Source organism: Lipotes vexillifer, unplaced genomic scaffold (assembly GCF_000442215.2).
Source record: "Lipotes vexillifer unplaced genomic scaffold, Lipotes_vexillifer_v1.1 scaffold2018, whole genome shotgun sequence".
Lineage (NCBI taxonomy): Eukaryota > Metazoa > Chordata > Mammalia > Artiodactyla > Lipotidae > Lipotes > Lipotes vexillifer.
In genome coordinates this window covers 281930-299910 of record NW_006787240.1, presented here as the reverse complement: position 1 = coordinate 299910, position 17981 = coordinate 281930, and the positions used below count along the sequence as shown (strand labels likewise).

Below are 17981 nucleotides of genomic sequence, written 5' to 3'. Positions count from 1 at the left end.
AACAACTGATCTTCCAGCAGGAACTCTGCAAGCCAGAAGGGAGTGACAGGACATATTTAAAGGGATGAAAGGGAAAAAGCTATAATAAAGATTACTCTACCCAGCAAGGATCTCATTCAGATTCGATGGAGAAATATCAACTTTTACAGACAAGCAAAAGTTAAGAGAATTCAGCACTACCAAACCAGCTTTACAGCAAATGCTAAAGGAGCTTCTCTAGGCAGGAAACAGAAGAGAAGGAAAAGACCTACAATAACAAACCAAAACAATTAAGAAAATTGTAATAGGAACACACATATCAATAAGAACCTTAATGTAAATGGATTCAATACTCCAAGTAAAAGACATAGATTGGCTGAATGGATAAAAAAAAAACAAGATCCATATATATGCTCTCTACAACAGACCGATTTCAGACCTAGGGACAAAGACAGACTGAAAATGAGGGGTTGGAAAACGATATTCCATGCAAATGGAAATCAAAAGAAAGCTGGAGTAGCAATTCTCATATCAGACAAAATAGACTTTAAAACAAAGACTATTACAAGAGACAAAGAAGGACACTACATAATGAACAAGGGATCAATCCAAGAAGATATCACAATCGTAAATATTTATGCACCCAACATAGGAGCACCTCAATACATAAGACACATGCTAACAGCCATAAAAGGGGAAATCAACAGTAACACAATCAGAGTAGGGGATTTTAACACCCCCCTTTCACAAATGGTCAGATCATCCAAAATGAAAATAAATAAGGAAAGACAAGCTTTAAATGATACATTAAATAGGATGGACTTAATTGATATTTATAGGACACTCCATCCAAAAACAACAGAATACACTTTCTTCTAAAGGGCTCATGGAACATTCTGCTAGATAGATCATATCTTGGGTCACAAATCAAGACTTGGTAAATTTAAGACAATTGAATATGTATCAAGTATCTTTTCCAACTACAATGCTATGAGACTAGATATCAACTACAGGAAAAAATGTGTAAGAAATACAAACACATAGACGCTAAACAATACACTACTAAATAACCAAGAGATCACTGAAGAAACCAAAGAGGAAATCAAAAAATACCTAGCAAGAAATGACAATGAAAACACGATGACCCAAACCTATGGGATGCAGCAAAAGCATTTCTAAGAAGGAAGTTTATAGCAATACAATCCTACCTCAACAAACAAGAAACATCTCAAATAAATAACCTAACCTTACACCTAAAGCAATTAGAGAAAGAAGAACAAAACCCCCCCAAAGTTAGCAGAAGGAAAGAAATAATAAAGATCAGGTCAGAAATAAATGAAAAAGCACTGAGGAAACAATAGCAAAGATCAATAAAACTAAAATCTGGTTCTTTGAGAAGATAAACAAAATTGATAAACCGTTAGCCAGACTCATCAAGAAAAACGGGAGAAGTGTCAAATCAATAGAATTAGAAATGACAAAGGAGAAGTAACAACTGACACTGCAGAAATACAAAGGATCATGAGAGTTTACTACAAGCAACTATATGCCCAAAAAAGGGACAACATGGAAGAAATGGACAAATTATTAAAAAAGCACAACATTCAAAGACTGAAGCAGGAAGAAATAGAAAATGTAAACAGACCAATCACAAGCACTAAAATTGAGACTGTGATTAAAAATCTTCCAGCAAACAAAAGCCCATGACCAGATGGTTTCAAAGGCGAATTCTATCAAACGTTTAGAGAAGAGCTAACACCTATCCTTCTCAAAGTCTTCCAAAATATAGCAGAGAGAGGAACACTCCCAGACTCATTCCATGAGGCCACCATCACCCTGATATCGAAACCAGACAAAGATGTCACAAAGAAAGAAAACTTCAGGCCAATATCACTGACTAACATAGGTGCAAAAATCCTCAAGAAAATACTAACAAAGAGAATCCAACAGCACAATAAAAGGTTCAGACACCATGATCAACTGGGGCTTATCCAAGGAATGCAAGGATTCTTCCACATACACAAATCAATCAATGTGATAAACCATATGAACAAATTGAAGGAGAAAAAGCATACGATCATCTGAATAGATGCAGAAAGAGCTTTTGTCAAAATTCTACCCCCCTTTATGATAAAAATCTTCCAGAAAGTAGGAATAGAGGGAACTTACCTCAACATAATAAAGACCATATATGATAAACGCACAGCCAACATCATTCTCAACGGTGAAAAACTGAAACCATTTCCTGTAAGATTACAAACAAGACAAGGTTGCCCACTCTCACCACTATTAGTCAACATAGTTTTGGGAGTTTTTCCCACAGCAATCGGAGAAGAAAAAGAAATCCAAATTGGAAAAGAAGTAAAGCTGTCACTGTTTGCAGATGACATGATACTATACATAGAGAATCCTAAAGATGCTATCAGAAAAGTACTAGAGCTAATCAATGAATTTGGTAAAGTAGCAGGATACAAAATTAATGCACAGTAATCTCTTGTATTCCTATACACTAATGATGAAAAATCTGAAAGAGAAATTAAGGAAACAGTCCCATTTACCATTGCAACAAAAAGAGTAAAATGCTTAGGAATAAACCTACCTAAGGAGACAAAAGACCTGTATGCTGAAAACTATAAGATACTGATGAAAGAAATTAAAGATGATATAAACAGATGGAGAGATATACTATGTTCCTGGATTGGATGAATCAACACTGTGAAAATGACTCTACTACCCCAAACAATCTACAGATTCAATGAAAACACTGTCAAACCACCACTGGCATTTTTCACAAAACTAGAACAAGAAATTTCACGATTTGTATGGAAACACGATAGAACCTGAATAGCCAAAGCAATCCTGAGAAAGAAAACCAGAGCTGGAGGAATGAGCCTCCTGGACTTCAGACTATACTACAAAGCTACAGTAATCAAGACAGTATGGTACTGGCACAAAAACAGAAATATAGATCAATGGAACAGGAAAGAAAGTCCAGAGATACTCCCACGTACATATGGTCACCTTATTTTTGATAAATGAGGCAAGAATATACAGTGGAGAAAAGACAGCCTCTTCAATAAGTGGTGCTGGGAAAACTGGACAGCTACATGTAAAAGAATGAAATTAGAACACTCCCTAACACCATACACAAAAATAAACTCAAAATGGATTAAAGACCTAAATGTAAGGCCAGACACTATCAAACTCTTAGAGGAAAACATAGGCAGAACACTCTATGACATAAACCACAGCAAGATCCTTTTTGACCCACCTCCTAGAGAAATGGAAATAAAAACAAAAATAAACAAATGGGACCTAATGAAACTTAAAAGCTTTTGCACAGCAAAGGAAACCATAAACAAGATGAAAAGACAAACTTCAGAATGGGAGAAAATATTTGCAAATGAAGCAAATGACCAAGGGTTAAACTCCAAAATATACAAGCAGCTCATGCAGCTCAATAATAAAAAAACAACCCAATCCAAAAATGGGCACAAGACCTAAACAGATATTTCTCCAAAGAAGATATGCAGATTGTCAACAACAAATAAAAGGATGCTCAACATCACTAATCATTAGAGAAATGCAAATCAAAACTGCAATGAGGTATCACCTTACAGCATTCAGAATGGCCATCATTAAAAAATGTACAAACAATAAATTCTGGACAGGGTGTTGAGAAAAGGGAACCCTCTTGCACTGTTGGTGGGAATGTAAATTGATACAGTCACTATGGAGAACAGTATGGAGGTTTCTTAAAAAACTAAAAATAGAACTACCATATGACCCAGCAAACCTACTACTGGGCATATACCCTGAGAAAACCATAATTCAAAAAGATTTGTGTTCCACAATATTCACTGTAGCACTATTTACAATAGCCAGGACATGGAAACGACCTTAACGTCCATTGACAGTTGAATGGATAAAGAAGATGTAGCACATATATACAATGGAATATTACTCAGCCATAAAAAGAAATAAATTGAGTTTTTTATAGTGAGGTGGATGGACCTAGAGTCTGTCATACAGAGTGAAGTAAGTCAGAAAGAAAAACAAATACTGTATGCTAACACATGTGTATGGAATCTAAAAAATAATAAAATAAAAAAGGTTCTGAAGAGCCTAGGGGCAGGACAGGAATAAAGACACAGATGTAGAGAATGGACTTGAGGATGGGGGAGGTGGGAGGTTAAGCTGGGATGAAGTGAGAGAGTGGCATTGACATATGTACACTACCAAATGTAAAATAGCTAGTTAGTGGGAAGCAGCCACATAGCACAAGGAAATCAGCTCAGTGCTTTGTGAACACCTAGAGGGGTGGGATAGGGAGGGTGGGAGGGAGATGCAAGAGGGAGAAGATATGGGGATATATGTATATGTATAGCTGATTCACTTTTTTTTTTATACAGCAGAAAATAACACACCAGTGTAAAGCAATTATACTCCAATAAAGATGTTAAAAAAAACCTGTAAAACTATTATTTCTATGGTATATGCGCTACACATTGGCATATTTTTACACTTTGCAAGGAAATCTAAATTTCAAAGAAAATAATCTTTTGTGTTACCATTTCTTCTAATTTAGCTTTTTAAAGTGTTATATATTTATTATAAATTAAAGTGCTTCAGAAATATATGAAGTAGAAAGAGTCTGATCACATCCTAACTCTTCTTCAAGGAGGTGACACGTATATATAGACTTACAGAATCAGATTATACTTTAAATGTACTAAAGAAGCTTGCTTCTTCTGTCTTTTTTCAAATATAGGCAATCTATAATTTATATTTTAATATTTCTATGACAAATCTTAGGGAGACGTTAACTTGGTCATGGTTTTGGGATTCAAACACATTTCTTTGGAGTCATTGTCAAGTAAATTTCTTTGATTGTTTTTACAAAAGTTCATAAATCATTGGATCAGATTTCTGGAATATTCTTTCAGCTCATTATTAGTACATAGGATTAGAGAGGGCAACAAGAAAAAGTAAGAAACTGACTCAGAAATGTTTTATTTGAGTAGTTTAATTTTGATATACACAATGAATTAAATCTTCTCAATATGGGATACATTTAAATATTTCAAAGTAACACAGCAATTTTTATGTTACTATGTTATTACCCAAACTACTTTTGACAGTGTACTGAAGCGACCAACAGTATCCACAATGAAAGGTCATTTTCTTACACTTTCTTTTGTGACTCTTTACCACTCTAGCAGAGATAAAACGTATGCAAGGTATCATAACACAGTGAATTGGAATAAGATTATTTTGTTTGGAATTTTAGCTCCACCACAAATGGTCACTGTATGTATCCCTTTTATCATTAGTAAAACATAAATAATAACACAATTGTCACCTCGTAAAGGAAATATTCCATATTATAGCCCTGAGCATATTCCCTAAAAGAGATTATGGGTTCAATAATGATTTTTTTGAGTTTATTCTTATTGATCATACAGATGGAAGAGAAAAAACATAATACATTCTTTAGATTAATTTGAAAATTAGTCATAAAGATACCAAAACAAACAAATATTACCTGAAAAATGAAAATTAAATTATATTATATTATTTATTTATTTATTTTTACATCTTTATTGGAGTATAATTGCTTTACAATGGTGGTAGTTTTTGCTTTATAACAAAGTGAATCAGTTAAACATATACATATGTTCCCATATCTCTTCCCTCTTGCATCTCCCTCCCTCCCACCCTCCATACCCCACCCCTCCAGGCGGTCACAAAGCACCGAGCTAACCTCCCGTTGCTATGTGGCTGCTTCCCACTAGCTATCTACCTTACGTTTGGCAGTGTATATATGTCCATGCCGCTCTCTTGCTGTGTCACAGCTTACCCTTCCCCCTCCCCATATCTTCAAGTCCCTTCTCTAGTAGGTCTGTGTCCTTATTCCTGTCTTACCCCTAGGTTCTTCATGACATTTTTTCCCTTAAATTCCATATATATGTGTTAGCATACGGTATTTGTCTTTCTCTTTCTGACTTACTTCACTCTGTATGACACACTCTAGGTCTATCCACATCATTACAAATACTGCAATTTTGTTTCTTTTTATGGCTGAGTAATATTCCATTGTATATATGTGCCACATCTTCTTTATCCATTCATCCAATGATGGACACTTAGGTTGTTTCCATCTCTGGGCTATTTTAAATAGAGGTGCAGTGAACATTTTGGTACATGACTCTTTGAATTATGGTTTTCTTAGGATATATGCCCAGGAGTGGGATTGGTGGGTAATATGGTAGTGCTATTTGTAGTTTTTTAAGGAACCTTCATACTGCTCTCCATAGTGGCTGTACCAATTCACATTCCCACTGGAAGTGCAAGTGTTCCCTTTTCTCCACACCCTCTCCAGCATTTATTGTTTCTAGATTTTTTGATGATGGCCATTCTGACTGGTGTGAGATGATATCTCATTGTAGTTTTGATTTGCATTTCTCTAATGATTAATGATGTTGAGCATTCTTTCATGTGTTTGTTGGCAGTCTGTATATCTTCTTTGGAGAAATGTCTATTTAGGTCTTCTGCCCATTTTTGGATTGGGTTGTTTATTTTTTTGTTATTGAGCTGCATGAGCTGCCTGTAAATTTTAGAGATTAATCCTTTGTCAGTTGATTCATTTGCAAATATTTTCTCCCATTCTGAGGGTTGTCTTTTGGTCTTGTTTATGGTTTCCTTTGCTGTGCAAAAGCTTTGAAGTTTCATTAGGTCCCATTTGTTTATTTTTGTTTTTATCTCCATTACTCTAGGAGATGGGTCAAGAAGGATCTTGCTGTGATTTATGTCATAGAGTGTTCTGCCTATGTTTTCCTCTAAGAGTTTGATAGTTTCTGGCCTTACATTTAGGTCTTTAATCCATTTTGAGCTTATTTTTGTGTATGGTGTTAGGGAGTGATCTAATCTCATACTTTTACATGTACCTGTCCAGTTTTCCCAGCACCACTTATTGAAGAGGCTGTCCTTTCTCCACTGTACATTCCTGCCTCTTTTATCAAAGATAAGGTGACCATATGTGTGTGGGCTTATCTCTGGGCTTTCTATCCTGTTTCATTGATCTATGTTTCTGTTTTTGTGCCAGTACCATACTGTCTTGATTACTGTAGCCTTGTAGTATAGTCTGAAGTCAGGGAGCCTGATTCCTCCAGCTCCGTTTTACGTTCTCAAGATTGCTTTAGCTATTCGGGGTCTTTTGTGTTTCCATACAAATTGTGAAGTTTTTTGTTCTAGGTGTGTGAAAAATGCCAGTGGTAGTTTGATAGGGATTGCATTGAATCTGTAGATTGCTTTGGGTAGTAGCGTCATTTTCACAATGTTGATTCTTCCAAGCCAAGAACATGGTATATCTCTCCATCTATTTGTATAATCCTTAATTTCCTTCATCAGTGTCTTATAATTTTCTGCATACAGGTCTTTTGTCTCCTTAGGTAGGTTTACTCCTAGATATTTTATTCTTTCTGTTGCAATGGTAAATGGGAGTGTTTTCTTGATTTCACTTTCAGATTTTTCATCATTAGTATATAGGAATGCCAGAGATTTCTGTGCATTAATTTTGTATCCTGTTCTACTTTACCAAATTCATTGATTAGCTCTAGTAGTCTTCTGGTAGCATCTTTAGGATTCTCTATGTATAGTACCATGTCATCTGCAAACAATGACAACTTTACTTCTTTTCCAATTTGGATTCCTTTTATTTCCTTTTCTTCTCTGATTGCTGTGGCTAAAACTTCCAAAACTATGTTGAATAAGAGTGGTGAGAGTGGGCAACCTTTTCTTTTTCCTGATCTTAGTGGAAATGCTTTCAGTTTTTCACCATTGAGGACGATGTTGGCTGTGGGTTTGTCATATATGGCCTTCATTATGTTGAGGAAAGATCCCTCTATGCCTACTTTCTGCAGTGTTTTTTTTATCATAAATGGGTATTGTATTTTGTTGAAAGCTTTCTCTACATCTATTGAGATGATCATATGGTTTTACTCCTTCAGTTTGTTAATATGTTTTATCACATTGATTGATTTGCGTATATTGAAGAATCCTTGCATTCCTGGAATAAACCCCACTTGATCATTGTGCATGATCCTTTTAATGTGCTGTTGGATTCTGTTTGCTAGTATTTTGTTGAGGATTTTTGCATCTATGTTCATCAGTGATATTGGCCTGTAGTCTTCTTTCTTTGTGACATCCTTGTATGGTTTTGGTATCAAGGTGATGGTGGCTGCATAGAATGAATTTGGGAGTGTTCCTCCCTCTGCTCTATTTTGGAAGAGTTTCAGAAGGATAGGTGTTAACTCTTCTCTAAATGTTTGATAGAATTCACCTGTGAAGCCATCTGGTCCTGGGCTTTTGTTTGTTGGAAGATTTTTAATTTCAGTTTCAATTTCAGTGCTTGTGATTGGTCTGTTCATATTTTCTATTTCTTCCTGATTCAGTCTTGGCACGTTTTGCGTATCTAAGAATTTGTCCATTTCTTCCAGGTTGTCCATTTTATTGGCATAGAGTTCCTTGTAGTAATCTCTCATGATCTTTTGTATTTCTGCAGTGTCAGTTGTTACTTCTCCTTTTTCATTTCTAATTCTATTGATTTTAGTGTTCTCTCTTTTTTTCTTGATGAGTCTGGCTAATGGTTTATCTATTTTATTTATCTTCTCAAGGAACAAGCTTTTAGTTTTATTGATCTTTGCTATCATTTACTTCATTTCTTTTTCATTTATTTCTGATCTCATTTTTATGATTTCTTTCCTTCTGCTAACTTTGTGGGTTTTTGTTCTTCTTTCTCTAATTGCATTAGGTGCAAGGTTAGGTTGTTAATTTGAAATGTTTCCTGCTTCTTAAGGTGGGCTTGTATTGCTATAAACTTCTCTCTTAGAACTGCTTTTGCTGCATCCCATAGGTTTTGGGTCATTTTGTCTCCATTGTCATTTGTTTCTAAGTATTTTCTTATTTCCTCTTTGATTTCTTCAGGGATCACTTCGTTATTAAGTAGTTTATTGTTTAGCCTCCATGTGTTTGTATTTTTTACAGATCTTTTCCTGTAATTGATATCTAGTCTCATGGCGTTGTGGTCAGAAAAGATACTTGATACAATTTCAGTTTTCTTAAATTTACCAAGGCTTGATTTGTGACCCAAGATATGATGTATCCTGGAGAATGTTCCATGAGCACTTGAGAAAAATGTGTATTCTGATGTTTTTTGAATGAAGTGTCCTATAAATATCAATTAAGTCCATCTTGTTCAATGTATCATTTAAAGCTTGTAGTTCCTTATTTATTTTCATTTTGGATGATCTGTCCATTGGTTAAAGTGGGGTGTTAAAGTCCCCTATTATGAATGTGTTAATGTCAATTTCCCCTTTTATGCCTGTTAGTATTTGCCTTATGTATTGAGGTGCTCCTATGTTGGGTGCATAAATATTTACAATTGTTATATCTTCTTCTTGGATCGGTCCCTTGATCATTATGTAGTGTCCTTCTCTGTCTCTTCTAATAGTCTTTATTTTAAAGTCTATTTTGTCTGATATGAGAATTGCTACTCCAGCTTTCTTTTGGTTTCCATTTGCATGGAATATCTTTTTCCATCCCCTTACTTTCAGTCTGTATGTGTCTCTAGGTCTGAAGTGGGTCTCTTGTAGACAGCATATATATGAGTCCTGTTTTTTTATCCATTCAGGCAATGTGTGTCTTTTTGTGGGATTTTAGTTGAAAAGTTTCCTAATATGGGAAAGGAAATAGTTAATCAAGTCCACGAAGCACAGAGAGTCCCATACAGGATAAATTCAAGGAGAAATATGCCAAGACATATATTAATCGAACTGTCAAAAAGTAAATACAAAGAAAACATATTAAAAGCAGCAAGGGAAAAACAAAACACACAAGGGAATCCCCATAAGGTTAACAGCTGATCTTTCAGCAGAAACTCTGCAAGCCCAAAGGGACTGGCAGGACATATTTAAAATGATGAAGGAGAAAAACCTGCAACAAAGATTACTCTACCTAGCAAGGATCTCATTCAGATTTGATGGAGAAGTTAAAACCTTTACAGACAAGCAATAGCTGAGAGAGTTCAGCACCACCAAACCAGCTTTACAACAAATGCTAAAGGAAAGTTAATTGTAGCTGGTTATCTGGATCCTGGAAATTTCTTAACATCAGAAGAAAAGAAAACAAAAAATAACAATGGTCTAGCTAATAGTTGGAATTGATAGGTCCCTCTTAAGAATTGAAATGTGAGTCTCAAAGCAAGTGACTGGTTAGGCATAGGGAACAAACGAATAATAGCTGGGAAACAATGAATATTATTGAAGTCAAGTGAAAAAAATAGTGAAACTTTATTCTTTTCAATGTGGAAAACATCTATATGTAACAATGGAGTGGAATCAAATTAGTAAGAGCTGTGATAGAGGTATAAATTGAATGACATTACAGACTAGGAGTAGTGATTCTCTGTGATTGAAGTGCAGTACACTTTGGAGAACGTGGAGGGAAATGAGATTGGATGGCTGAGTGGTAGTTGGATATTGGAAGTTCTTGAATACCCAATTAGAATGTTGGAACTTAAATTTGTGACAAGACATAAATGGCTGTTGAGTAGGATTTTTATATCATTTGAAATGCTGTTCTCTGGACAGCATTATAAAATTAGAACTGGGAAGGCAGGAAATTAGAGTTAGGGGTTGGAAAGCCTCAGAAAAGCACATAAAGACTTCAAGTTTTGTAAACTTGATGCCTTGGGTCTTGACTATTTCACAATATTGCCATCTGAATATTATTTCAAAAGTCTTATCACATAGATAGTAGTTCTAAAAGTGAGCAAGTGCTTAAAATGATTATTCTTAAAAAGAATAAGAATAAACTTTCTTCAAGATGCTTATAGAAAACTATTACAAATAACTAAGCTTTTACCAATATAGAAAACACATTTTTTAAGAGGAAAAATTAAGCAAATAAATAAAATGGGTATGTATTTACTTTTGACTTTACAAAAATTATTTTTAATGACAAATATCATAACATATATAGAATTCACTTACTAGACATTTGTTGAGTACATGGTGAAATACTGTTGAAATGTATTTAAGAGTGACAAAAGACACCAGGAGCTTTATTTAAATAAAGGCCATATACATTGGAATAAAGGCTCTTCTCTTGATTTAGAAACAAACAGTTGAACTATTTGTTCTAAATATATTTGTTCTTGAAAAATGTAGCTTATCTTTTAGTTGACAAATTTTTTAGATGATAATTTTGGGTCAGACAGAAATTGTCTGTCTTAATAATAGATTAAAAATAAAATTAAACATAACTCAGAGATTAGAAAAAAAGGAGAAAGGTATTTCTTAGATAGATTCATAGGAAGACATAGATACATGGAATTTCAAATTGTATTGGAAGGAAAAGATGATTCTCCAAAAGTCATAGATTTTTGTATTTCTTATTTTCTTTTATTAAAAATAACAATAAAGAATTATTATATCACAGACTTTAAAGTAGTCTGAAAGAGTTAACTGGCAACTACCCCTATATTTGAGAATTTTTTAAATGCTGGAAGAATTATAAAAAACTGCAATATAACAGTGTGGAGCCTGTAGTTTTAGTTGGTATATAGAAATGCACCTAGGAATTTTATATCTAAAAGTTTAACTTTTATAGTAGAGATATACCAGTACAAAATCTACAAAATTAATTGGTAAACACTGATAAGAGTATTTATAATAACTATCATGAGTTCACACAAAATAAGTTCTATCATTTTTTCTTCCCTTTTGACAAAAAACAGTGATGGGTATGATACTGTGTAAGAGAGTAAGAGTTGACTATAATTTATTTTGCATTAATATAATTTTTGATTCTGCTTTATTTGAGAGCCATCAAAAAACTAGGAAAAGAAAGTATAGATAACACTACTTATATAGGCTAACACAATGAGCTAGGATTTGATTTTCAAATTACAGATAATGACCCATTAGTGAATTCTGAAATCAAGTTTGTGGGTCAAGACCTGCATTTTAAAAAAAGTAATACAGAAGAATAGGATACCATAGTAATAAAGAGAAAATATGAGATAAGGGTAAGTATTATTCATAATTTTTTATTTAGTTGTGTGTAGCCAGAGATGAGATATAAAATTCATAACTTAGTACAGATTGTGGATGAAAATGCTTGAAAAACCTGAGCTAAGGGGTCACACTCAGAAAATGGTCATCAATGTATCTGTCAACCTGAGGTGGAGTTCCACAGGAGAGTCCACTGGGGTCAGCCCTGAGTGCAGGGGTATTTTAGCATTTTGTCTATGTCTCAGATAATGAAAAGTAGAACACATTTTGCTAACAATGTCTAATAGGGAGATGGTAAAGTACCAGAACCTTCGAATAGAGAACTGAGGTTTCATATTGCCCTTGAACATTGATAAACTGATCCAAGTGCAGTACTTTTTCAAGTTTTGGCTACATATTGGGAAAGATATGAGAGCTATAGTTTTCTGATTATCTAAAAATAAGGCAGGGTTTCATAGGATTTGCAACTGAGTCAAGACAAACTTTTTAGTGATTTTAAAAGTGGTGTCTAATTTACTTATGCATTAGTAAAAAATGATAAGCAAGAGTATATAAAACTTTATATTAAACATTTTTTTCTAGAACATGCATTTGGAATCATCAGCAATTATATTCTGATCTCAATACCATGTATTACATACAGGTAGAACTCTGGGAATTTATAAAATTAGCTAATATATTAATTTCAGAGAGGTTAAAATAGTGTGCCCTATATATCACTGAAAGGCTTCAGTTGTCTTCATAGAATTCAGTCTCTTATTACTTCTGAGCTACTATAGAATGTACATTAGATATGAATGATTTACACAATTGAGATTATGATTGATATTGCTCTCATGGATGTCTTTTCAATGAAAAAACTTTTTTTCCTCAGTCGAAAAAATATAGGTCCTAACATAAGCCAGTGTATGTTTCTTCATTTGAGATTCTGATGTAAAGTTCTTATTGAAATATCATGATAGCTCAGTGGAGATTCTTTTTACTGTATATCTTTTCCCTCACTTTCTTGGAGGTAAATTAGAAGAAAACAACTTTCATTTGTGGAGTCAGGCCAACAATAATGTTATGATTTCACTCTGGTCCAGTACACTAGAATAAATAACTTATCTATTCCCACTTACCTTGCTACATGATTAATTACAGGAGCAAAATTGGTTGGTCCATACAGTTGTACAGATTTCAGACTCCTATAATAAGCCTCCAAGACACCCTCAATGCCATCACAGTAGGGGTTTTGAGGGTTCCCATTCTGTAGAAAGTTACAGGCAAAAAAAAAAAAGTAAAGAACGGTGTGTGTAAAGCTCAATTAAAAAAAGAGAATGATACAGGTTCATACTCATAAAGCTTTTTTGGATGAAAACTCAGTTATAGATTTATAATAGCAAAACATAATAATAAATTAAGTGATCAACATAGATTACATTTACATAGACTGTGATATGAGGTAATGTGCAATCATTAAAAATGGATACTTTTCAATTAAAGGGCAGGAGAAAATTCTAAATAATCTTGAGAAGCTGAATATCATGACATTTTACAATTAATAATGTCTTATTTATACACAGGTCTGTGTACATACAGAGATAAACATATAAAAATCTAAAAAGAAGGAAACAAAATGTTAATATTTGTTACCTCTGAGTAGTTATAAATTGTTGATTTTTATTTCATTGTTTAGACTATTCTATATTTTCCAAGTTTTCTGCAGTGACATGTATTCAAATCAGAAAAAAAAATTCTATCAATTCAAACAGTTTTACTTTATAGAAGCAAAAATGTAAAATATCTGCCATATGCACATTTTCAGGCCACAATTAATAACCCCAACTAAAGAAGTGATCAGAGGGAATGTAATTTGGTGTGAGTAGCATCAAGATAAGGTAAAGAGAAAAGAATCAAAGAAACATATTCATATTGTTCAAGGGAATTGGAGCTTACCACCGGAGTTCTTATTCTGCAGATAGTAACCAAGAAGGGCAACTTTAAACCTGGAGACCTAGTCTAGCTTTCTCATACTTTGAATCCTCTATTAGATTTAATTCTCCTAGTCCAGCTTCCACAAATAACACAAATAAGGCAGTGTTATCTATTGCTATGTAGCAAATTATCCCAAAAGTTAGTGTCTTAAAACAGTAGGCATTTATAATCCCATAAATTTTTTTAGGTGTCAAGAATCCAGAAGCAGCTTAGCCAGGTGATTCTTGCTCAGGATCTCTCAAGAGCTTGCAATCAAGAAGCCAACCTGGGCTGCTGTCATCTGAAAGCCTGACCAGAGTTGGAGGATCTGCTTCTAAGAAGGCTCACTTACATGGTTTGCTGGCAGTAGGTCAACACGAAATCTGCATAGGGCTGCTTTAGTGTTCCAACAACAAGGCAGCTAACTTCCCCAAAATGAGTGATCCGAGAGAGAGAGAGATGCCCCAAAAAGAGTGATGCGAGAGAGAGAGAGAGAGAGAGAGAGAGAGAGAGAGAGAGAGAGAGCAAGGAGGAAGCTCCAATAAACTCCTAGTCTTATAAGTTGCATAGCATTACTTCTACTTTCATCTATTTGTTAGAAATGAGTCACTAAGTGTAGCCCATACTCAAGGGGAGAGGAATTAGGTTCCACCTCTGGAAGGGGGTAATATAAAAAAATTTGTAGCTCTATTTTAAAACACTAGGGACAGTAACCATGCTTAAACATAGTCGGCAGTAATTTTAGCATGTATGTTTTTACCTGAACAATCAAAAGTGACTAGTAATTTATAACTTAAATTTGTTGAATTCTATATACTAAGCTTTATATTAAAATATTTACATACATTATATAATTTTTATAGTATAACAACCTTAAAAAGTAGATAAAATGCTATTATTATTCTCACTTTACAGATGAGGCGCTGAGAGCTTAGATATTGTGCCCAAAGTCACGCAACACCGGTAACAGAGAAAACATTTCCAGAGCCCCATCTTTTGACCACCAGTACACCACCATATTACAAAATCCTAAGCATTTTGAAAGACTGAGGATCTTAGGGAACTAAGTCAGATGTTACCAACCATTTCAACTTTGTCATTTTTGAAAGAAGGATTTATAACCATTGTCCTTTTAATTTTGTCTTTTTATTCAAACTTTTTATTTTTACCTCATGTAAATTTTTTTAAAACATAAAAATAATAAAAGAACTCTATATTATAAAATTGCCTACAGGAATTGATTGAAATTAAAATGTGAAAGTTTAATATTTAGCACAAAGCAGTGACTGGTTGGTTTTGATGTTAATCTGAGCTGACCTTTAATTAAACTTCCTTTTAATAAAATTTTATGGTGTTCTATCTCTTGATAAGGTATAAAGCTAATTAAAATTAAAACTCATTACTGATTTTGGGTATATAAAAATGTATTATATATCTGCCTTAAGGGAACAATTACAAACCAGGATAGTTCTGAGTTACTTTTTGATCAGCATTTTAACATTTTGACTAGAGGGATTTACATTTCTATAAAATTATGAATTTCCTTTATTCCTCTGGAAATAATAAAGTCACCATTTTCCCCACCATTTCATTTATCTTGATTAGAAAGATTTTATAAATCTTAAAAAAAACATTTATTTAAGTAATTATGTGGAGAATTAGTTTTTGCTTGTTATGACAAATAAAAATAAGCTTATGTGTGGCTCTAACACAAAAGTAAAACAGAATGTTTTTGAAAATAAGTACATTCAATTTTGTTGTTTATTAATGAAGAGGGCATGGATGCCCTATTTTATATTTCCTTTTTAATTAACAAACTTTTCCACTTCTGAGATAATAAATGTTAATTTTCAGAACATATAGAAAGTATAAAGAACAAAATTCAAAATGAGCAATAATCTCACACACAGACTTAAGTGAGGAGTGTCCAGCTCTCACCAGTTTTTTCCCTTCATTTGGCTCCCTGAGGGATTGTACTGGAGATTTAGATTCAGTTCTGGAAGTGAGGCTCATAGTCTCTGTTGCTATAACAATTTTCAGTGGGGCTAACGTGCTGCAAAATGCTGAAGAGAGCTGTTAGGAGCTGTTGCTTTACTCTTTGAAATGTATCTGTAGCTGCCCAGAGACTGACTGCTTACTACAGGGGAAAGTTGAGAGAATTCTCCCTTTTATTCAATAAACAAATATCTATTGAGCTTCTATTTTCTGCATGCAGTGTTAAAGACCTTTGGTGATTATACTGTTGAATTTAGTTGGAATAAAATGTGTACATATAAATATTAAATTGTTAGATTTCTATAAATGCCAAAATAAGTGAAAAATATGCCAGTGATTTTAGATATTTGGTAGGAGAAATCACTTGGACAGATGTAGCATTTCTCTCTATTGATCAACACAGAAGACCTTCTTTTAAGCGTCACTGGCTACATGCCCATTAGATATACTTCCTCTAAAGCCTTACGCTATAAGGAGTCATCAAGAATCATCATGAGACATGACATTCTTTCCACAACCAAAAGTGCTAATGTGGTTATATTAGTATATTTTTCCTTTCTTTTTCCATTCCCTTTTCTTTTTCCACTATATCTATTCTTACACATATTTCAAATGAAAAGCTGGAGTTTACCTTAAATCCTTTTGATTGAGTAAAGCTCAATTTCAACATCTGCGCTAGCCTCAAACTCACAATTAGGGATTTAAAATTTTTTTAAAGGCCTCCCTTGCTATCTGAAAGATTATTTGAATTTGGGGTGATAAACAGATTAATAATTGTGAATACATATCACAAATTCTTACCATGGAAATATGAGGGTTTGGTAATATTAAGTAGTACACTAATTGCCAGATTGACATGGACTGAAGTTTTTCTATTTGACATTTTCAGCACCTACAGATATACATTGCAGTTATTTAGGCTGAAGTTAACACAAAAATCAAATGGAGCACTATCTCTCTGAAGACCCACTTAACCTTTGCCTTTCTTACTTATTCAAGAAAACAAAAGTGCTTTGAAAAAAATTAAAGTCATATAATTATTAGGTAACAGTAAAGATGAGGCATTATCATCATCATCTACATCATCATTGTTGTTTCATCAATTTTAGAAACTATTTTTCATGAGTTTAAAGGGGTATGATCTCCATCCTATAAATATTTGAGTTGGGTTCAAAGAATCTTTTAAGATACAAATAATTAAAAAGTCCCTCCTTTGCATAGGTTTGGTTACAAGGAATGAATGTGGAGGTAGGAAAAGCAGAAAATAAGAGGGAGAGAAAAAGGAAAAAACAATCATACACAAAGGTGAGAAGAAACTTATGGAAGGAAAATTAATCAATATCATTTAGTTTAACATAATTATTCCTTTTCTTAAGCCTTAAAATAGTTCATGACCTTTTTCCTGAGGCACTTAAGACTCAGGAGTACATGAGTGATTTTCATGGTCTTATAAGTTTCTGGTAGAATTTAATTCTCTAAGACACAACAAAATCCCAACAGATATTCATTTTTATATGACACTGGTGGTTGTGGCATGTGGGCTATTTCACAGAGGTAGAATTAAAACCTCCAGCAACATTCCCCGAAATTGTGTGGAATAGAAAAAGCAAGAATAAGTATAGGAAAAAAAGTTAAAATATAGCTCTTAAAATATATTTAAGGAAGATGAAGTCTAATCATATGAAAGCTTCTGGGGGGGGTATGTGTGTGTATGTATGTGTATGTATATATATATATATTATATATACATAATGGTGTTCATAAAGGACATATCTGAGACGTGGGATTATTACAGATGCTTTTATAAAAAGTGGTTTAGTAGTGGTTAAGAATGTGGATTCTAAAATAAGACTGACCTGTTCAAGTCCTGTCCTCTGTAAACCTGATTAACTTCTGTGACTCTCAGCTAAATTATACAAATCCTGGGGGTACTCTTTTCACTGTATTTAATATGAGTGGCTCTTGATAGACTAGTGT

At 33.7% G+C, this 17981-nt stretch overlaps 1 protein-coding gene across 1 annotated transcript in view; it reads right to left on the bottom strand.

The window, feature by feature from the left end:
- The window catches only part of CPNE8 (copine 8), a 302127-nt gene that overhangs the window by 31623 nt on the left and 252523 nt on the right, over positions 1-17981 (bottom strand). Inside the window, exon 15 of the mRNA XM_007459917.1 lies at positions 13175-13302. Coding sequence (XP_007459979.1) covers positions 13175-13302 — 128 coding nt within the window. The remainder of the gene's footprint in view (positions 1-13174; positions 13303-17981) is intronic.